This window comes from Triturus cristatus, chromosome 4_1, assembly GCF_964204655.1.
Source record: "Triturus cristatus chromosome 4_1, aTriCri1.1, whole genome shotgun sequence".
Taxonomy (NCBI): Eukaryota; Metazoa; Chordata; class Amphibia; order Caudata; family Salamandridae; genus Triturus; species Triturus cristatus.
Window position 1 is genome coordinate 786,869,184 of NC_140585.1, and position 22,540 is coordinate 786,891,723.

General features: G+C 48.1%; 1 protein-coding gene across 2 annotated transcripts in view; it reads right to left on the reverse strand.

Moving 5' to 3' along the window:
• Positions 1-22,540, reverse strand: part of SCAF11 (SR-related CTD associated factor 11) — a 968,921-nt gene that overhangs the window by 26,573 nt on the left and 919,808 nt on the right. For both annotated transcript variants that reach the window (XM_085653364.1, XM_085653363.1), the window contains one exon: positions 14,345-14,464. In XM_085653364.1, the coding sequence (XP_085509490.1) occupies positions 14,345-14,464 (120 nt within the window). The remainder of the gene's footprint in view (positions 1-14,344; positions 14,465-22,540) is intronic.

The window sequence follows — 22,540 nt, forward strand, 5'->3', positions numbered from 1 at the left end:
TATCTCTCAGCTGCCTTCTTTATTACTTGGTTATAGATACCAATCTCATCAGGTGGTGAGGGTTTTGAAGAGTATGTGTCTAACCCTTCATCTGGTAAATCAGTTTCTAGCTCTTGCCATTCTATTTCTAGGTACTCTGAAACCTCAGAGCCCTGTAAAGCTTGTTCTTCCCCTTCCTCCTCAAAGATTTCTTCTTCTTGAGGCTCAGGGGTTAGAGGAGGCTCTAGTTTTTCGATGTCTTCGTCCCTCTGTTCTTTCGAAGTCAAGGACTTGTTTGGGATACAGTATTTTTTAAGACTTTCGTCGAAGTCTTTCTCCTTTTGTAGGATATCGGCCATTTTGGCCTCAAGTCTTCTCTTCCTTTCGGTCTCTGCCTCTTGCTGCTGGCTATCGAGATATTTGAGAGATCATTTTGCCAACTCCATAGATCACAATTTGCTCACTGAACCATGTAGTTTCGACTTCGTCTTCTCCTGTTTCGATGCCAAAGTGTTTTTTCCTTGACTATCCTTCGAAGTCTTGGGATTTTTCAAAGGATCTGAGGGTATTTTTGTCCTTGGACATTCTTGCGGTCGCCAAGTGTTTCGACGCCGACACAGTCTTCTAGGTAGTAGCCTCCTGTTTGAGTTTTGGCTACCGACTTTAAGGATGCAGTGGGTCTAATGGACTTATGGCAGACTCTGCCCTGCATAGACATCTGTGTAATGCACTCTGAATCACATTCTCTCACATCTCATTAACTTTCCCACCGACTCTCTCTGGTCTCTGTCTAGTTTAAAAGGTATCAATGAATTCAGAAAGTGTTATATTCAAATGTTTTTAATAAAAAAAATCCTGGAGACAATTGGGACAGGTGGACCATTCACCTCAGGTGCGGCTCCTCCATTTGAGTGTCAACCCACTAAACAAAATGCCTCGGAGATTAATAAAATTATAATTAAGCTCATTTACTATCAGTTTATTTTTCATCCTCCCTGTCCCGAACCGACTGTCAGGTAGGGCTTGCTGCATGTTAGCAGCAGGGAGGGTGGCCTGCCTGAGCACTTTTTTAAAGTGTTTATATCCCTTTGGCTGGCTGTCTTGGAACGGCTAGCCACACGTGCACTTTAAAAGCTTTAACTACGCTGTCTTAAGACAGCTGGGTTAAAGCAAGTGCAGGGCTCCAGTGTTCTAAGGAGCGGCGAGAGAGGCTGATCCTTCCAATTCTGGCACTACTCATGCAGCACGAGAGCAGCGCCAGGATTGGTTAGAGGAGTTAAGGGTCCTGCGCTGGAGAAGATGAAGACTGGACTGAAGCGTGTAGGACGTTTGTGCAGATAAGTGTTATTTTCTTTATTTCTAATTTTCTTTATTTAATGTGTCCGCCACCTATTTGCTAGCCTTACCTCTCTATTGTGGTGCCAGCCGCGACTGAGTCACCTATTAAATATGATGACATTGTAGAAGTGGTCAACGTTGTCAACAACATAGCATCTTATAGGACATTTACTATTTTGAGTTACACCACATTAATGTGTAGCCCTGCACTCTAACCACCTGAACTCTGATGCTTTCAGCATACTTGCCATTGATTTTTTTGCACTCTTTCTCAGACTTCATGAAGTGGTGCTGCTGCGTGGAGTTCTATGGTTAGGTAATTCTGCCATGCCAAGTGTCACACTTGACTTTTTAATCAACTTCACTTTGTATTTGGAGACTTGAAATTGTGCTCTTAATATGTAAAAATGGACTCAAACACCCAAGATTTTAAGATTTTACATTTTCCTCTTAAAAATGTAAATAAGGCAGTAGAGAAATACCTACATGGACGTTTTGCTGCTAATGCGTATATGGACTACAAGTCCTAGGAGACCCCGTCATCCACAACCCTGCTGGGGGAGAAAGGATGAGTCCACTAATATAGCGCTGTCAGCCCCCTGCAGCGCAGGACACTTTGCTGCTGCTTCTGCCAGATAAGGGACTACGAGTCTGAGGAGACTGTCATCCACAAGCCTGCTGGGGGAGAAAGGAGGGGCCTACTAATATCGAGCTATATAGCGAGTCAGTCCCGGCAGCACGGGACTCGTCTGGGCGAAGACCGGGCCAAGATGGGCAGTTCTTAGACCGTCAGAGCCAGGAACAGACAGGGCAGGGCCACCCTTTTAACACCTGCCAGTCTTGGATATTTTAGTGGATGTTGGATTTGTAAGACTTTGTGAAGACAATGAGCTGGGTAAGGCTTTCCTTCTTTTTAATTTTGACAGGAGTGATGGTGCTAGTTACCTATTGCTGGACTAAGGGCCCCTGGAGTACAAAATATTAACCACAAGGCTAGCTTAACTGGCTGACTGAGCTGATTGGATTAATTTAATTCCTTGCTTTTGAATTTCACAGGCGTCAGACTGGATCCGGAAGATTTTTCTTCGGGCAATACCTCTGCACACCAGTAAGTGGTGTCGGTCAGCTCTGCGTGATGCCATCCGCGCGGTTGTGACGTCCCCGTCACCTATAGAGGCACCACATCGACTTGCTGACGTCAGTTCTGGTCTTTCAGCGTCAGCCAGTGCAGATCCATGAAGAGAGCTACCCTCCATCACTTTTTGACAGGACTTGTTCAACGTTTTGTTGACCCCATTTTGGTGTGTAGATTTTTTCCTCATGTCAAAGAAGACCTCCGATTTCAAGCCGTGCAGTGTCTGTCCTCACGCCATGTCGCTGACGGACCCGCACCTGGTTTGTCTCTGCTGCTGGAGTGTGGCTACGACTTGAAGTCGTGCTCCAACTGTTCGGACATGGCTCCGAAAGCTTTGAAGCAGCAGTCACTGAAGCTGCTTGCTGCCTGGCATTTGGCACCGCATCATTCTCCCTGGAGGTCTTGGTCGAAAGGAAGGTTCAAGCACCTCACCGGGAGTTCCAAGTCTTCGTCCTACCACTTGAAGTCATCGAGCCGGTCAGTTAGGAAGCACAAGAAACATAAGAAGTTGAAGCGTGCTTGGACCTCTCCCCGTCCGACGCCACGGAGGAGACTCAGGGATCTAGGCCTCATTCCTCGGAACCTGCACCTGGGTTGGCTCTTGGCTTCCCAGCCTTCCAGGGAGCAGGAGCGACCCCCGCCCAGCTCAAGAAATTTTATGATAACATATGCCTCATATTTTGGTGGCCTGATCCTACTGTTGTGCCTTCGGGCCCTGGAGGCTCAGAGGGGGTTCAATCGGGTTCCACACAGATGGCTCATGCTCCAGTGACCCCCACGGATCTGGCGATGGCTCCGGACCAACGCCGTTCGTACCATTGTGACCTTTTTCCAGCGCCGGTCCCGATGCGAGACTCCCAACACTGTCAGCCAAATTGTTATCCCAAACAACCCAGAGCAGACGCCCACAGAATACCTAGGTTCTAGGTCGCTTTCTCAGAAATATTCTGAAGGGCTAGGAATGGAGGAAAATTGGGAGGGGTCGTTGGACCCCTTAAAAAACCAGCCTTATCAAGAAATGGACTGGTATGAGGAACTGGGTGAGGAGAGCGGACTAGATACCTCTCAAGATTCTGGTCTGCTTTTTCCCCCTACCGTGGCTAAGAAGGAGGAAGCATCATACGCTATGGTGGTGTGAAGGGCAGCTGAGGTCCTGGGCATTCAGCTTCCTTCTGTGGCAGTCAAGACAAACATCTTAACGGAGGTCCTGCAGCCTGGAGTCATCCTCAGAACCCTTGCTACCTTTCAACAAGACCTTAACTGATGTCCTACAGGGAACCTGTTCCAAGCCCAGCACAGGGACTCCTGTGAATAGGACAATAGCCCGCCGCGATCACCCTGCACCAGGTGACCCAAATTTCTTCACCAACCACCCTACCCCTGAGAGTTTGGTGGTCCGAACCTCTACCTCTCAAGACTCATTCCCTCACACCCCCCGGATAGGGAATCCAAGAGGCTGGATAGTTAGGGTAAGATATCCTTTTCTTCTGCAAGCCTTGCATTGCGGTCGGTGAAAACCGCATGCTTATTGGGAAACGGTTGCACAAGTGTTGCCACAGGTCCGGGAGCAGGCTCGGACCATCCTCACCCAAGCAGTATCAGATGGGAGAGAGGCAGCAAAGTTTGCCATTCGTTGTGGTCTTGACACGCTTGCTGGGCAGAGCAATTTCCTTGATGGCTGTTTGACGCCATGACTGGTTGAGAACTTCCGGCTTTTCATAGGATTTCCAGGTCTCTCTCATAGACATGACCTTTGATGGCACCCATCTCTTCGGAGACAAAGCAGACATTGCGCCGGAGCACTTTAAGGACTTACGGGCTGCGGCCAGGTCCTAGGGCCGCTCAGGGGCCACTCATCCCCAGTCTGCCTTTCGTCCCTCATGGCTACGGAAGGGCATTTCAGCAGTACCAGACATAGCCCAGCCACCAGACCATTCAAGTTCAACAACCTCTGTGCAATGTGGCCTACGGTCATTCCAACCCCTTGGGTCACGGGTCAGTCCGCCCCCCGCCCACAACCTCAGCCTCCAAACCTTCCTAGTCCGGCCCTTCAAGATCATGGGCAGCCAGTTGGTGGCAGGATCAGCCTTCACCTCTGACAGAACATTACTTCGGACAGGTGTGTCCTCCAGATAGTCAGAAGGGGCTACTTCCTCCCCTTCGAAATTACTCCTCCCTTCATGCCTCTAACATATGACCGTCTGACGGAGGATCACCTGACTTTGCTTCAGGAGACAGTCACAACTCTCTTGGCCAAGGGAGCCATAGAGAAGGTTCTGGTGCCAGAAATAGGCTGTGGGTATTCCAGCCACTTTCTGGTCCCGAAGGAGGAAAAGAGCCTGCGCCTTACCCTAGATCTGCGAGCACTCAACTACTTCCTCAAAAAGCAAAGTTCAAGATGCTCACTCTAATTCGGGTCAAATCTGGCCTGGACCCAGGTGACTGGAACGTGTTGGACTTGCAGGACGCCTATTTTCACATTTCCGTCCTGCCTGCTCATCGGCACTACTTGCGGTTTATGGTAGACCATGAGCACTTTAAGTTCACTGTGCTCCCCTTTGGCCTTACCAGCTCCCCTTGGGTGTTCACCACTTTGATGGCAGTGGTCGCAGTTCATCTGAACAGATCAGCGGTGCCAGTCTTCCCCTATCTCGATGACTGGCTGCTGAAGGCGAGCTTGCACCAGGCTGTCGTCTCCCACCTCCAGACTATGGCGAACCGCCTGCATTCAATGGGGTTCACTATCAATGTGCTGAAATAACACCTGACCCCCTCTCAGACGTTCACTTTCATCGAAGCTGTTCTGGACACAGGGCCGTTTCGGGCCTATGTTCCTGAATGGCGAGTCCAGGATATTCAGGCTATTGTACCGATGTTTCAGCCCCTATCCTTAGAACAAGCAATGTCAGCAGTTTTGTGCGCTGGAGTTTCCAAAGCAGCTATCGCTTGAAGATGCTTTTTATCTTGAATGGAGCTCAGGCCTCCTATACCTTCATTGGCCATCGAGCGCTTGCAGCGCACACTCGCTCTCGATGTGCTGCAAGTGAAAAGCGCCGGGACACTCTGTCGGAGTAGCCGTGCGCTATATAAATGTCGTATAACATAACATAACATAACTATACGCTTTTCCGCCAATACCACTCCTGTCCAGAGTGATCAAGAAGATCAGGAGCGACTGGGCCCAAGTCATTCTTGTGGCTCTGGACTGGGCACGGGGAGTCCGGTATTTCAGAAAGATGTACTGACAAAAAAACAAGTATGACCTATAGGATTACTCAATATCGGAGGTCTACCTCTGGATATACGCAATTAAAAGCAACTTCAAGAATCAAGTAATCAATTTAACTCCAAGCTCACAACAGAGAAACAATTTAATAAAGAAAATATTACTCAGATTCAACAACTTGACTAGGTCTATACATTGTTCTGTAAAAAGATTTCTCCAAACTAGCTTGTGTGGTGCACCAACCAACATAACTACATTTCAGTTTTGCATCTGGATTTTTAAGCCCCTTCTAGCTTGATCAAGCCATGAACGTGCATCATACCCAGGCCAATAATTTCTTATAGCCTTCTGGAAAACGCTCACTTTTCACTATAGGAAAATGTTCTGATCAACATTCATAGTGCAGGTTTTCAATAGAATATGAAGCATTGTGGTGCACAAGACTTACACATGCTTCCAAGGGGCAAGATCTGGACAGGCAAATGGATGCCTCCATCAGCATGCCTCCACATGCCATGTTTTTGTTCCACAATCCACACCACCTCTATATCTTCCACTTTATGGCAATTTCACATTTAGCCAAGTGAAGTCTAAGGTTTATGTAGGGCTTTGTACAGTCTGGAAAACTCGACTAGTGCAGCTCTTAAGAGTGAGATAGAGTCACCAGAAAATTAATTTAGCTGCTGTGCAGAGAGAAAATATTTAGCAAGCACTTTTAGCTCCTGTCCACACCTCAGTGATTGGTTCCCAGATTCCAGCTACATACCTGATGGTGGTATACTCCCCTTGTTTGCTGAACAAGTACAGCAAGAGTTCACAAACTCAGCATGGGGGCATTATCCATGAGAACCGAGCAGCATCAGTGGTGTCTTGCTTCTGCTTTAGCAATAGTGTATTTGCCTAAGTTTTATTCAATAGCTTGAGCTCAATGGTGTATATGTACCTTTGACCAAAATGCAGAAGATAGTTTTCAGTGGTGAACAAAGTCTCCACTACTTACACAATGATATGCCATTGCCATTGTTAATCTTTATTTCGGCTCAAAGGCCATAAAAGCAGCATAAGTTATCACAATACACAAATAAAATAGGCAAATTAAATCACAGTTATAAAATATTGCGTAACATTCAAAGAGATCAGAACTCAATGTAGGACTATAAAAAATTCCTGCGTTTTAGCCACATAGCATTTAAAAACCGGGAAACTGCAAATACTATTGGGGGTTGGGTATCATATTTCAGGACTCTCATTGCGTGCTCACACTCTCTAAAACCAAGATTTATGCAGATGGGCTTAACCCAACGTTTTCTTTGAATATGATAGATAGGACAAAAAAAGAAAACGTGTTTTTCGTCCTCCAGACTAGAGCCACAAGCCGGACAGGCGGTGCTATTATTTAAGGCCCACCTGGAGGTAAACGATCTAAGTGGCAAGCATCCCAATCTCAGTTGGCAGTAAAGCTTCCTAGCAACCGGGGGACTGACCAGATCTAGGAATTCCTCTCTCCTATAATTGTCTTTAATTTGTAGGAACTCGGTCGTCAACCTCCCGGACTCAGCACGTTCATGTAAACACATGAGATGATGGTTTCTGGCCTGTTCGACCAATTTTGCTTTTGGTAGGGCCGGGCACGAAGTCTCTGGGGAAGTCCATAGTTCAGGTAGACCAATCTTAATGCAGGCATCCTTAACAAAACTCAACCAGGGAATGTTCTTTTGCTTTAATAGGGGCCAAACCCCAATAAATTCCTCTCGATAAGTACCCAGCTCTGCATTAGACCAAAGTCTCTTCCAATATACTAGTGGGCGCAGCATTACCACTTGGTCCATAGGTATCAGGCCGAGATCCAGCCTGATAGGGATCAACGGGGAGCTAGACGGTAAGCCCAACAAACTCCTCACGAAAGAATTTTCAGTCCTACTTAGACTATTTGTTCTTGAATGACCCCACAATTCTGCTCCATAGATGGACGCAGCTCTCACTTGGGTCCTATAGATTTCAATCGCTGGTCCCGCTGGTTTGGAGACCGAGCCTCTGAATACTTGTGAGATTCCACCAGTGGTTTGGGCAAGTTTCAACACAGAGTTGGCAATTTGTCCCCCCCCATCCAAAGTTTTCTTGCAGGATAATCCCCAGATAACTGAACGTTGTCACCCGCTCAAGGTATATGCCGTTCAGAACTGGGTTAGGCCGTGTATGCTTGGGGGGGGTTGAGGATCATAAATTTAGTTTTAGCTAAATTGATCTCTAAGCCCCTTTCAGCGCAGAAATCCACAAAGCCATCGAAGATGCGCTGGATGCCAGTTGACGTTCGGGACAACAGAGTATCGTCAGCGAACATCAACGCTGGAACCAGGCCCGTGGCGAGTCTTGGCGCATCTGTATCCCTGATACCCTCCAGGTGTTTAATGAGCCCGTTAATGTATAGACAGAATAGCGTGGGTGCCAACACGCATCCTTGTCGGACTCCACGGTTTACGGGGAAGCGGGAGGACAGGTCGCCATGTTTTCCACATCTGACCTGGGCGAAATTTTTCCTGTGGAGTCTGCTCACAATATCCAGAAGATACAAAGGGACATTTAGAGCCTGAAGCACCTTCCACAGTTTCTCGCGGTACCAGGTCAAATGCCGACCTCAAATCAACAAAAATGAGGTAGAGGCTGCCACCCTCTAGATACATGGTCTTCCAGTGAATGATCTGAAGTCGAAAGATCTGGTCAACAGTGGAAATGCCCTCTCTGAAACCCGCTTGCAAAAGGCTTAGGATGTTGTTTTCCGACTCCCAGGACTGTAATCTGTCCAGAATTATACGGCCGAACAGCTTTTGTGTGATGTCAATTAAGCTGATAGGCCTATAATTTGAAGGTTGTAAAGGACAGCCTTTCTTGAATATCGGAACGATTTCTGCACCAATCCAAGACTCTGTAAGTTCCGCACCCATCAATATAGAGTTGAATAGAGCACAAAGGTACGGGACCCAGATCTTTGGTTCCGAGCGATAGAGGTCGCCAGGGATTTTGTCCAATCCCGGCGCTTTGTTGGGTATCAGCAAGCGTATGGCCGATTCCACCTCCTTTGGTGTTATTACCAAAATGGCTTCTGCTTGAGAAGCAAGTCTAGTAGGGGAAGTGGATATAGGTAGTATATTGTCATTTGGGTCGGAATAGAGGCCCCCATAATGAACTTCCCATACCGCTGCGGATATATTTGGGAATGAGGTGGTACCAGGTGCTTTCCTACCCGTACTAACAATGGTCCAAAAACCCTTAAAGTCTTTGGCCTGCAAGGTTGACCTCAGCTCCTCCCATGTCTCGGCCTCCCATGCCTTTCTAGCCCTTTCTAAAGTTTGTTTATGCCTTGCCCTCAAAGATTTTATTCTGCCTTTGTCCAAGGCTTTGATTGCAAAGAGCAAATCGCTCTTTGATTTCCTGCACTCGGCAGAATACCACAGATGCCTTTTGGGCAGATGGGGCCTCGCATTCCCCTGCGAACAAAACACCTTCGAGAGTTTTTCCACTAGCTGTAGGTGAATACCTGTGGGTCCAATCACCTTTTCTGTGTTAATTCGATTTGAACCAACCTCAGACATTTCAAGAAGATGGGGTAGGGCGAGGCGATAGATCTCTGCCATTTTGTTTGTACTTGCAACAATACGGGGCCATCTAACCCTTCGTCCATTGTTGCGCAAGATTAAAGGTTGCGCAAATGTAGGTGATATGGTGTTTTGACTAGTGCTACTGATGCCCCAGCTACCTGGTTTGAATGTGGCAACCAAAGCATTGTGATCGCTGTCAACGCGTTCAATCACATTAAAATCGAGCACCATGTCCCATGATCGTGTTTGAATGAGAATGTAATCGAGTATAGAGGTTTGTCCGATTCTATTAAAGGTGGCTCGACCAGGTCTATCAGAGTCAAATCTCCCATTACATGCCCTCAAAGATAATGAGAGAGTAAGAGCCGAGATCTGAAGAACCAAAGGGGTCCAGGCTTTGACCATGGGGAGCATCGGATCGGGGATGTTCCGGTGTTCGTTTTCGGCAGATGGATCATCTAGGACCGACACACTGAGTGGTTCATATTGGCAGTTAAAATCGCCGCCCACAATTATAGAGTATCCGGGATCCAAAGACAGGATAAATTTGTTTAGCTGCTCTATAACCGTGGATTCCCGACCACCCCGGGAAGGTCTAGAGTAAACGTTTAGAATAGCCAAATAGGTGTTCTTAGGCAGCTCAAGCAGCACACATAGAATGTCATCAAGGTTGGTGTTGAGTTGTCTTGCCGAAGCGCCCAGGTGGAGACCCACCCAGGTGGTGAGGCCTCCGGAGGGTCTGCCCTTACCACCAGTTACTGCTAGTGTGCTAAAAGATGCGAAGCCTGCTCTTTGAAAATTTTCTAAGGCCCATGTCTCTTGCATTAGGCAGATATCAAAATTGTCTATAAAAGAGCCCCAGTCTTCGCACATCAATTTGTTCTTGAGACCTGCCACATTCCAAGAGAGCAAGCAGAAACTCGACCTTAATTTGGTTGTTTTGGGAGGCTGGTCAGCAACGGGACTTGTGTTTAGTGGTAAGTTAGTTAACCTACTCGGGGTTTCCTGCCCAATCCCATTTAACAAGTCTACCAATTCTATCCGCCCCCCCGAGACTGAATTGAGCTTCAGAGCACTACAGTTTGGACGTCAGTCCACCTGATCGAGGGTACTAAATCTGTTAGTGTGCTGGAAAGCTTCTAGCGAAGGTGGGCCGGGTCGGTCAAAGATCTGAATTCCATTAGTGAAGCAAGGGGGGGGTAGTCCAACCCTACCAATTCTCCTTCTGTCTACCCTCCCCCTGTAAGAGGCATCAATACCACAGTTCTGGGGTCCCGGGTAGAAATAGGTGAGTGGAAGGGCTCTGATTGCTGTGTGGGAGCTAAAATAGGGACCTGACTGAAATGTGCAGATATACCTAGCAGTGTTTGGATTCCTGAAGTTTATTACTACGCAATCGCCCGGGATATCCTTTGGTCTGCTGCCTACCCAATTTATCCTCCTTACGAATAATAACTCGCTTGTACACTGGTTCGGGAGCGGTTTGTTACAATTTAGCCAGTGCATGCATTTGTTCTTTAAATCAAAGAAGGACTCCCTTGATCCATGGCTCAGGGAGGGGACACCGGCAAGGACCACCGCATACGGGGCAGATTCAGGAGGAAGGTTCAAGCAGGGTAAATTCGAGTCGGGGGAGGGCCCTGACTGGATGCGTGGGGTATGATCAGTGCCACTTGGCTCATTTAGCGGGATGCTAGTAGCAAGGGGCAACCCGCTCCTTAGATTCCCTGCGACAGATGGTGGGGGAAGAACACACGGGGCAATATGGAACTCATTAGCCAGAGCCGGAACTTGGCTCGACGGAATGGGATGTTCTATTGTATCTGCCACTGCATTAGATGAATTAAGAGCGGAATAAGCAGTCTCAGCAGCATTTTCTTTAGTTCCCCCTCTATCCTCTGACCCCATGGCCCTAGACAATAGAGACAGCATTGATTCCAGATTTAAGAGTCTGTTTTCCAGAGAATCAAGTCTATTGCAAATAGGGCGACAGGTCGCAGTTAATAACTGTTCCATTCTTAGCCAGTAGTCGTTGTTTGGTGCAGAACCTTTCAAGACCTCAGAACCTCCAGCCGGCGAGTCAGCGTTAAGCACAGGCTCGAGAGTACCCGTGTTTTGCCGTTTCTGGGTTTTTGGTCTTTTGTTAGGCAGCACTGTGTCACCCCGCTTGCGTTTCGCCACCTTTTCTAACGGCTTGGCAGAAGTAGCATCGGAACGTAGATGTTGGCCAGATCTAGTTGTTCCTTCATTGGTCGTAGATATACGAGCGTCAGAACCATGGGAGGCGCTTTGTTCGGACACAGACCAAACATTACTTGTTGCCGTTACAGCTACATTTTCATGTTCACTCAGCAGTGGTACGCTAATAACGGGAGCTGGAGCAGACAAGTTTATAGCTACTGGTGACTTTACAAAAGCGATACTACCCAATGAGGAACGTTTGTTAGGCTCAAGATCAAGAGAGAGTCTTTTCTCGGTGAGTTCAATTTCTTTCTGTACGACAGACGCAGCTCTTGTGATGAAACTGTCCAGAGTCCCAACTACTCCTCCCCCACTAAGGGACTTACGACCCTTCTTCACACCAGCGGAGGCCATTGAATGGTATATGGGTAGGTTAAATGCACACCACCGTGCCGGTAATAAATCACGTTAGCGGCTAGACACAGCGACTCAAGAGTTAAAGCAACTCACCGGCAACTTTTGCTCTTACCCCATAATACGCAGCTCAAATAGGGACTCAAGGGGGGTGCCCCGTCCCGGCCTCTGTCGGTCTCTGACGGGCACAGACGGGCCCGCCCTTGTCCCGGGCTTCGCCCACGCTGCGTTCCGCACTGCGGAAATGCGTGGGCGGAAGTATGAGGGTGCGCAGGGGGCAGGGTTTCGAGGAAGAGGCAGGCAGCGGGAAGGTGGAGGGCTGCTAGGCCTCGCAGTCCTCAGTCCAGGTATCCTTGTACACCAACACAAACTCCGGGCTTACGAGCGGCACCCGCGAGGATTGAAGTAGTCACCAGGGGCGGGGTTGCGAGGAAGAGGCAGGCAGCGACAAGGTGGAGGGCTGCTGGGCCTCGCAGTCCTCAGTCCAGGTATCCTTGTACACCAACACCAACTCCGGGCTTACGAGCGGCTCCCGCGAAGCGGGGGCCGCGAGGATTGAAGTAGTCACCAGGGGCGGGGTTGCGAGGAAGAGGCAGGCAGCGGGAAGGTGGAGGGCTGCTGGGCCTCGCAGTCCTCAGTCCAGGTATCCTTGTACACCAACACCAACTCCGGGCTTACGAGCTCAATTGTGTATATGTACCTTTGACCAAAATGCAGAAGATAGTTTTCAGTGGTGAACAAAGTCTCCACTACTTACACAGTGATATGCAAATCTTGCCACTTATCCCTGGCTTGAATGCCTTTCAAAAGGGTCCACTCAGAATCAATTAACCCCACAGTTAAGTAGTAGCAGCATGCTTTGAGAAATTCAACAAATCCTCCATTTGCTAATTATCAAAAATGTCAATACCAGTTGTCTCTTTAGTTACCAATAGAGGTGACATCTATTGGTTGGTTGTGAATGGGGAGACTGCTGGCGTAATGGTAGGCTGGGCAAGTGGTGACAATGAAACTCTGGCTACAGGTGGAGGCTAAGCAGACAGGTGCACATCCACCAGTGCAAATACCAAGGCAGCTGATGCATCTTGGGATGGTTTCTGTACCTTGGAAATAGACAAATGAATGCCTTTACAATGATTTTGATGGGAAAGATGCTTGCAGTTCTGACAAGACAGCAGTTTAAGCCACTTTGTCTGAAGAATGTTCTTTCATTTCATGATGGCAAAAATGGTGTTGAATCCAACACTAATGTGCACTTCTTTTGAAAACTCCAGCTCTGACAAGTCCAGATGCCTTCTTCATGAAGGGCCTGGAAGGTAATTTCCCATGTAATGAAGGCATTTTTAAGAGAGGTGTAAACCTAATTTTCCTCAAGAAATAAAGCCAATCTGTCACAAAGGGTATTTGAAGATCATATTTTGCAAATGTCACAATGTACTTCCTTGTTCATGGGGTACAGGCAATACAAGCATTGCAAGTGAGGATCTTCAGCAAAGACGTTTCCTTGGCCATTAGTGGACCAGGCCTAGAAAAGGGATCATTTTATTATCTTTTAAACAAGTGAATGCCATGGTGAGGCAAAGTGTGTAATCTGGACCAGAGTGAAACAAATCTCGAAACAACTCCATGCAAGCTATAGCTAAAGCTGAGCATGGTCTAAGATTTCCAAGAGAGACAAAAAATGTCAGGGGTAAATAGTTTCACAGTTCTGTCCTAAAATGTTCACATACAATAAGCACATTCACAACACTGGCAGAAAATTAGGCAGTTACAAATTAGCTTAATTTGCTACCAAAGACTCACTACTGTTTTGCCTAGTGGCATTATAAATCACAGTCTGCTCATTTGTCCCTTTGTGATATATTGTGAGATAATCCCCATCAACAACGTACTTGTTGGTGTCTCACTCTAAGCATATCGAAGTTAAAACAACAGGGGTTTTCAGTTTGATGATGGAGTGAAGCATTTGATACTATGAACGATTCTATGCTGGCGAGGTTGACACTTCACCAGTTGTGCCGCTCTAATCAACTCCTGCTTTTAATAAGGATGTGAGCCATTTAGAGTGTCATCCCTTTACCGGCAGAGGCAAACCCACTGCTGGGGAGCAACATAAATACACGTTAGATTATCTTCAGGGAAATGTTGATACAAGTTTCCTTCCACAAGAAAAGGGCAGCCAAGAGGATGAAATCAAAATTAGGGAACAAAAGGGACTTCTAATCCTAATGCCCTGTGAAGAAACGTTTTGCGGGAACATCAGTGATTTACAAACTAAATAACAGTATTTAACAGGGCAGTAGTAGTTCTGAGACACAAACAAAATTGTTTTCACTTGTACTCTTACTGACATTTTAGAGCTCAGTTCTACTTTAGTTGCTATGATCAAGTTTAATAGAACTATTTGGTACAGATCTTCTGCAAAGCATAACACTGCAGAGATAAATAAAATAAAAATACTGAATATACATATACCTTATCAACTGCTTTCCGTACAATCTCCTTATATTCGTCTTTTGTAATGTCTTTACTCTGATAGTATGGCTTGATTGCCACTTTCACTTCGTAGGCTGCTCGTTCCTGAATTTGCACTTTCTGGTCATGCAAAAGAAAACAATATGAAAAAACATTACTCTCTTAAAATGGCATTAAGCCTTCTCTATTGTGCAGTTGTTTTAAGGTTATAGAAAACACATTTGGAGTTGCATCACTATGGAATTATAGCTAAGATACAGATTCACCAAATGAATAAGTAATTAGTACATTTCACCATTAGCATGTAAAGTCCAGTTGAAATGTCAACATCGGATGTGAAATGACAAATTTCCTAGTAAACATGAAGGAAAGTTTCAATATTATTAAGGACACGGAGGCGAGGATTATGCTTAGCTTTCTTTCTTTAATTAATTCCAGCTGACTTCAACAAAACTGTAAAAAAAAAACTAACTTTCCTATCCGGCAAAGGGAAAGGACTACAACAGTTCAAACAATCAGCTGTCAGTTTCTTCCATATAAGCGGACATCCTCGGAGTTGCTTCCTCTTTCTTGAATGAGACAGGAGCGCTTCCCCTCTCTTTTCATCACTTTCTTTTATTACTGTCAGAAACTGAAATAAGCCAGACACAAGAGCCATGAACTTGTACTTCAGAACTCAGGTCACACACGTACATATAAGAGTATAACTTAGCATATTTACAAGACTTACATTCTCGGAGGAAAGAAAACAGATTAGATATTGTTAACCAAACACTGAAACCCCATCCATATTACTCTGACAGAAAACAGATACTTCGACCTGACAACATCTGTATAGCTAAATATGCAAGAACTAAGAAAAAGTAAACTAAACCAATGTATCCACTTGGGTTGGAATAATCCTCGGATCCGTGTCCTTAATAGAATTGAAACTTTCTTTCATGTATACTAGGAACTTTTTCATTCTTTGTCAGGACCAGAGGCGGGGATTATGTCCATTCAAAACTTATACACCAGCAAAGATGCCATGTCCAGAACCATTTTGAAATAAAACCGCTTAAACCTGGAGTCCTAAGACTAGTCTGCCGCATTAATGGTATCCCGTAGACAAGCCCCTAAACAGTAAGCTTTAGAGGCAATCAGATTTATGACAAAATGGACTCCAAACTATGCGACATCAATGCCCGCTTTTTGCATGAACCAGTGGATCCATTGAGCTATGGTGGGAGAGGTGACATCTTTGAAAGGTTTCCTAGGAGAGATTAACAGCTGGTGTTCTACGGGCAGACTGACCTCCTCCGTCATGTTCTCATATTCCTTTAAACAACGTACCACACCCAATTTGGGGGTTTATCAAAAGCTGGATATGACATCACCTGCTAATTTTACTTTGAGGGTCTAGAGAAATGAAAGGTAACCCCTTCGGGGAGTAAAAATCTGACCTGTGATGTCTAATGCTTGGATATCTGACACCTTTCGACAAGACACCAGATACAGCAGCATGGCAAGTTTCACTGAGAACGCCTTGCGGGATAAGTATTTGTTCTTGTGCCATAAGCGAAAAAGGTTTGAGACTATTAATGTCCCATAAGGATGAATATATGGCTTCCGGGGGCAGTGCTAAGCGTATCTCCTCAGTTTATACACCAAAGGATGTTCACCCATCATAGAGCCCTGCATGGGGACGTAGCCCACATAGATGTCCGATCTATATGTGTTATTTATCTGATAGACAAATGCTTGGGATGCTAGAGACGGCCAAAAATTGATGGGGACCACTTCGCATCCCATGGTATCTTTATCGTTTTGAACACACCAATAAACCCATCTGGATCACGTAGACCTGTACCGCTTTTTGGTTCCCTCTGCCCAGGCTGCAGGCATCATTCTGTCAACCCACTGTGAAAGTCTTGGACTCACCAGCGTTGCCGGTAATCTGCCAAGCCATGAGGGGCATGCATCTCTGGGTGAACAAAGGGTGACAATTGTCCAGAGGATCCAGAAGGAGATCTAGAGTGTGGGGTAGAAGCATTGGAGAATCCCAGGAAAGTTTCAGAAGAACTGGAAACCATGCTTGAGACGTCCAGTGATCAGGACTATGTTTGCCTTCTGTCTTCTCACATGTGCTGATGATCTCATGAACATCACAAATGGAGGTAATGCATATCCCCTGTCCAGGGACCAATCCCGAAGGAAGGCGTCTGTTGCTTTCACCAGAGGATCCAGTTTCCAGCTGAAATATCTAGGAACCTGGTGATCTAATCTGGAGGCAAGAAGGTCCACTGTGAAGGGGTCACAAAGAGCTTCCAGTCTCTTGAAGACGCTGGGGTCCTTCTACCACAGACAAAGGAGATGGCAAAGGGCCCAGAAGTCTTTGGTTAAGTTCGCCAGGGCCTTTGACTTGGTCAGATGGTTGACATAGTATACCGCTGATATATTGTCCATCTTCAGGAGAATGCTGCAATTCACTGTTTTTTGTCCAACATTGGATCGCAAAGGACCCTGCCATTAGCTCTAGACAATGGATGTGGAGCGGCTGTTCCTATGCGGACTATTTTTCTCTTGTAAAGGAGTCACCGCAACGGGCTGCCCAACCTGACTTGCTGGCGTAGAACTTGATAATTATATCTGGGTCGGAGCTGAAGATGGCCCTCCAATTCCAAGCCTCCATGTGAGCCAACCACCATCGCGTTCTGGCCATGACCTCCTCTGTGAGGGGAATCTGTTCCAAATACTGTAAGCCCTGAGCAGGTGGAAGGCCCTGAGACGTTAAAGGGCCCTGTATTGGAATGGGCCCGGAAAGATCGCTTGTATGGAGGACGACAACAGGCTCACCATGTGGGCCACCTGCCGAAGGGAGGTTGTTGGTCTGGAAACATCCTCTTCAGTTCTCCTTGCTACTTTCCGGGAAGGAAGGCTTAAGGTCTTCTTTACTGAATTGATGACGAAGCTGAGAAACGTTGTTTGTGTGGAAACCAAGAGACATTTCCGCTCGTTGAGGACGAGGCTTTCTAGTAAGTGGATTGTCGGTTGCAACTGTTCCATCAAGCGCTTTGTACATTGGTCCAAGAGGAGTAGATTGTCTAAATAAATAATGAGACTGAAGCCTTGAGGGTTTCCACCACTGGTTTGAGCACCTTGGTTAAGCACCAGGGGGCTGAGGAGAGGCCAAATGGCCAGATTGTAAATTTGTATACCTGTATTTGTGTAGTCGCACTACGCAAAGCTCCGCGAAACGGTAAAAAATCTCCGCGTGCACGCAGAATTCTGTGAACATGTGAAATTGCTTGTTCCGCCCGTTCGCGATGCTTTTTACCAGTTCGTGAACGCTGTTTGCGTCCTCGGGGGGGGGGGGGGGGTCGGGTTGGGGGGGGGGGAAATATATCAAACACGGATTTTGAAAGCGCGAACAAGCAAAAAAATTCTGCAAAGCCGCGGATCGTGGAATTTTTGGCAATTCCACGTTCTCCGTGGAACATGAAATTCCGCAAATTCCACGAGCGGAACAGAATGTACCGCCCAGGACTAGTGATGAGGAGGAAAAATGGGGAACGTCAGATAAGAGTCCTTTAAATCTAAAAGCATCATCCAGTCGTCGAAGTGGAGCAAATCGTGCAAAAGAAGGATGACCTCCATTTTGAAGTGGCGATAGACCAGCCACCCGTTGAACTCAGATTTATCACTAGCCGTTGCCCACCATCTCTTTTCTCCACCAAAAAGATATTGCTGAGGAAACCCTGGAGTTGTAGATGGGTCTGGCTAATCACCTCTGTTTGCAGCAGATCTGTGACCACCCGATCAAGCCTGCCCGATTTCCCCCCAAACACCAGCACGCTTGGTCGTGAATCCTGAACTGGGGTCCCATAGAACTCTATGTGAAAAGCTTGGATGGTTTGCAGAACTCGCGTGTCGGAAGTGAACTTCTCCCAATTTAACAAGTTACTTCCCTTTGGTAACAATGTATCAGTAAGAGACATATATTAGTTATAGATTCCTTACCTTAGAATTACCCCAGGTGTCAGACTGGATCCAGAGAAATCTTTTCTTAGCAGGACCCCTGCACGTCGGAAGGTGGCATCGGTCGACTCCACGTCCGTCGTCGGGATGACATCGCGGTGTCTACTTAGACGCCGCCCCTACGTGCTGACGTCAGTTCTGGCACGACTTTACACAACAGAATCGCAGAGCCATGCAAGACACTGACAACTGGTGCTCAAAACTAGGGCCCTGCAAGGAAGGCCCTGTCCCTAGAAGTTAGTTTGCAGAACGGGGAGGATGGGTGGGGCGGTAAGGAATCTATAACTAATATATGACTCTTACAGATGCTTCGTTACTAAAGGTAAGTAACTTGTTTATCTGAAAGAAACTATTAGTTATAGATTCCTTACCTTAGAATAGATGCCCCAGCAATACCAACCCCAGAGGTGGGTCTGCAAACTAAGTTCACACCAGGAAGTCCTGGAGAACAGAACGGCCGAAAAAGCAGTCTCTCCAGACTTGGCTGTCCAGGCAGTAATGCTTTGTAAATATGTGCAAGGATGTCCACGTGGCTGCCTGGCAGATGTCAACCAGCGGGACTCCACGTCCCGAAGAAGTAGCAGCTGCAGTCGCCCTGGTAGAGTGGGCATGCAGTCCTACTGGAGGTTTCTTTTTAGCCAAAGAAAAGCAAACCTTCATGCATAGGACAACCCAACGAGAGATGGTACGTTTGTGCACTGCCCGACCTTTCTTGGCGCCCACATAACCCACGAACAGTGATGGCAAGCAAGTAAGCAGTCTTCAAAGTAAGGAGACAAAGAGGACAATTATGTACTGGCTGAAAGGGAAAGGCAAGATAAGTGAGGACAAGATTCAAGTCCCACTGGGGCATTACGAAAGGAGGCGGAGGAAAAAGATGAGTAATGCCCTTCAGAAATCTTTTAACAATAGGGGACTTGAAAAGAGAAGGCTGATCAGGAAGGCCAAAATGGCCGAAAGATAGCCTTTAAGACTTCCTAGCATATCTCTGCTGGGCCAAAGAAAAAATGAAGAGGAGAACCTCTGAAAGAGGGCCAGAAAGGGGATCCACAGCCTTTGCTGTGCACCATGCCACAAATTTGTTCCATCTACAGGCGTATACCGTTTTAGTGGAGGGATGCCTGGCTGCCAAAAAAACGTTACAGACTTTGGGAGGAAGATCGAAAGCTGTCAACTTTTGCGGCTCAATCTCCATGCAAGGAGGTGGAGGCTGAACAGGTTCAGGTGGAGAACCGTCCCCTACTGCTGCGACAGAAGATCCTCCCGCTGAGGCAGTCTGATCGGAGGATCGATGGCCATGCTCAAGAGCTCGGGGCACCAGACTCTTCGTGCCCAGACCGGAGCCACAAGAATGACTTGGGCCCGGTCGCGCTTTATCTTCTTCAGCACTCTGGGTAGAAGTGGTACAGGTGGGAAGGCATGCAGGAGGCCGCAATTCCACTCACAACAAAATGCGCTGCTGAGTGAGTGCTGCCTTGGAAACTCCAATGCACAAATCTGCTTACAATGCACATTCTCTTCGGTGGCGAACAGATCTAACCAAGGCTCTCCCCATTGCTGAAAGAGACCTTGCACCACCAAGTGAAGAAGCCATTCGTGGTCCATCAAGCACTAGTGGCTGAGTTCATCCCCCCTGGCGTTCAAGGAACCTGCCAGGTGTTGAACCACCAGGGATATGCCCTGATGTTCCAGCCATGTCCAAAGACGAAGAGACTCATGACATAGGGTCCAAGACCCCACCCTGCCCTGACTGTTGCAGTACCACATGGCAGTGGTGTTGTCCGTTAACATCTGCACTATTCTTCCTCTGACAGAAGGAAGGAATGCCTTTAGTGCAAGACTGATCGCCCAAAGCTCCAGAAGTTGCCCAAAGCTCCAGAAGGTTGATGTGGAGCCCAGACTCAGCCAGAGGCCACTGATCTCCACCTCTCCCATGTGGCCACCCGATCCCCGGAGTGACGCATCTGTCACCACTATGAACTCTGGCTGGGGAAGGTGGAGGATCTGCTGTTGACCCAATCCTGGTTCGTTAGCCACCACTTCAATTGACTCGCACCCCCTCCGAGACTGGACGGCATCAGAAAGATTGCCCTGATGCTGCGCCCATTGGAACTTCAGGCCCCACTGCAGAGCCCGCAAATGCCATCTGGCATGATCGACCAACAGGATACAGGAGGCCATGAGGCCCAGCAGCCTCAGGGTCATTCTCACCGAAATCCGGGATAGAGGCTGAAACATTGGTATCATAGCCCGAATGTCCCGGACTCGCTACTCGGGTGGATATGCCTGAAACTGCGCTGTATCCAGAACTGCTCCAAAAAAAAAAAAGGAGCTTCTGAGAGGTAATCAGGTGCGACTTTGGCACATTTGATAGTGAAACCCAGCGAATGCAGGATGTTTGCCGTAGTCTGGAGGTGGGAGATGACAGCCTGGGGCGAGCCCGCCTTCAACAGCCAGTCGTCGAGATAGGGAAAGACTGGAACCCCTGATCTGCGCAGATGAGCTGCGACCACCATCACTTTTTTGAACACCCGAGGGGTGTTGGTAAGGCCAAGGGGGGGCACGGTAAACTGAAAATGTGGCCTACCATAAGTAACGCTGGGGGGCAGGCAAGACGGGGAGGTGAAAATAAGCGTCCTGCAAGTCCAATGCTACCATCCAGCCTTCAGGGTTGAGGGCAGACAGGACCTGAGCCAAGGTTAACATTTTGTACTTCTCCCGAAGGAAGCGGTTGACGTCCCTGAGGTCGAAGATAGGACGCAGGCCTTTGTCCTTCCTGGGTACCAGGAAGTAGTGGGAGGAACAACCACGACCTACTAGCACAGGTACTCGTTCCATAGCTCCCTTGGCCAAGAGAGCTGTAACTTCCTGGGGGAGAAGGGCCAAGTGATCCTCTGACATGCAATGGAGCGTTGGTGGCATGGAGGGAGGAGTAGTCTTGAAGGAGAGGGAGTAGCCCCTTCGGGCTGTCAGACGTAATGATGTGCCAGTGGGGGAAGTGATCGCGGATCTTGTCGCCCACTGGCAACAGGTGGCCCTGAAAAGTTGGACTAGGAAGGCTTGGAGGTTGCTGCAGGGGAACCAATGGTGGACTGGCCCGCCCACAGACCCGCAACGCTGGGTCCCACGTCCCCAGCCACGCATAGGATAGGTAGCTTGCGCGGCCCTGTTGCTCTGGGCAGAACGTGGTGGGGCACCCCTTTCGTAGCCACGAAAGGGGTGAGAGGCAGACTGCACAGGGTGGGAACTTGCTGTGAGGCCCAAGAATCTGACCATGGCTCTAGAGTCAAACAAAGGTACAAAAGTACCCTCCTACACCGCGACCGGCATCGGACGACGTCGGTCCAGCACCGGGTCCAAGTTGGGAGTGAGGCTGGGGTTGACGCCGGTTGGGGCTTCTGCACTGGAATCAGTGCCGATTCAAATCCAGGCCTGGATCCTTGGTGGTCCTCTGGTGCCAGAGCCGAAGTCCTCGAAGGTCCAGGGCCCCCAGCTGAGTTGACGGGGCCCAAAGTCACGCCTGCAGAGTCGGGTTGCCCAAAGATGCTGTGAAGTGCTTCGTAGAAAGCTCGAAGCTGGGCGGGAAAGGGAGGGGAGCGCGGAGTCGTCCCAGAAGCAGGCTCCAAAGGCGGAGCCGGAAAGCGGCAACGCTCCGGGTCCCGTGTCGCACCGGCCGACAATAGGGAGAAGGTAAAGAGCCATGGTGCTTCTTCGCCTTCTTCTTGTGCTTCGATTTACTGTAGGAATGCGAAGACTTCGAAGAGGAATGGAGATGGCTCTGCGCCCGGTCCTGCAACCTTCCTCTCGACCAGGGCCTCGAACAGCGCGGAGCGGACTGCAGGGCCTCCAAAAGCTTTCGAGACCGTTCCCGCAAAGACTTCAGCTTTATAGCCCGGTAGTCAGAGCACTACTTCGGATCGTGGTCGTGCTCCAGGTACCAAAGGCAGACGAGGTGCGGATCGGTGACCGAGAACTTGTGACCGGAGTCACAGGGCTTGAAGCTGGTCCGACAATAGGACATCTCTCGTGCACCAGGAGTCAAATACTCAAAAAAAGACTTAGAAAAAGTAGAAAAAGGGTTAGTCAAAAAGTGACTAAGGGGCACGCTCTCTCCGGATCTGCGCTGGCTGGCGCGGGAAAAGAAAGAACTGACGTCAGTGCGCAGGGGCAGCTCTAAGT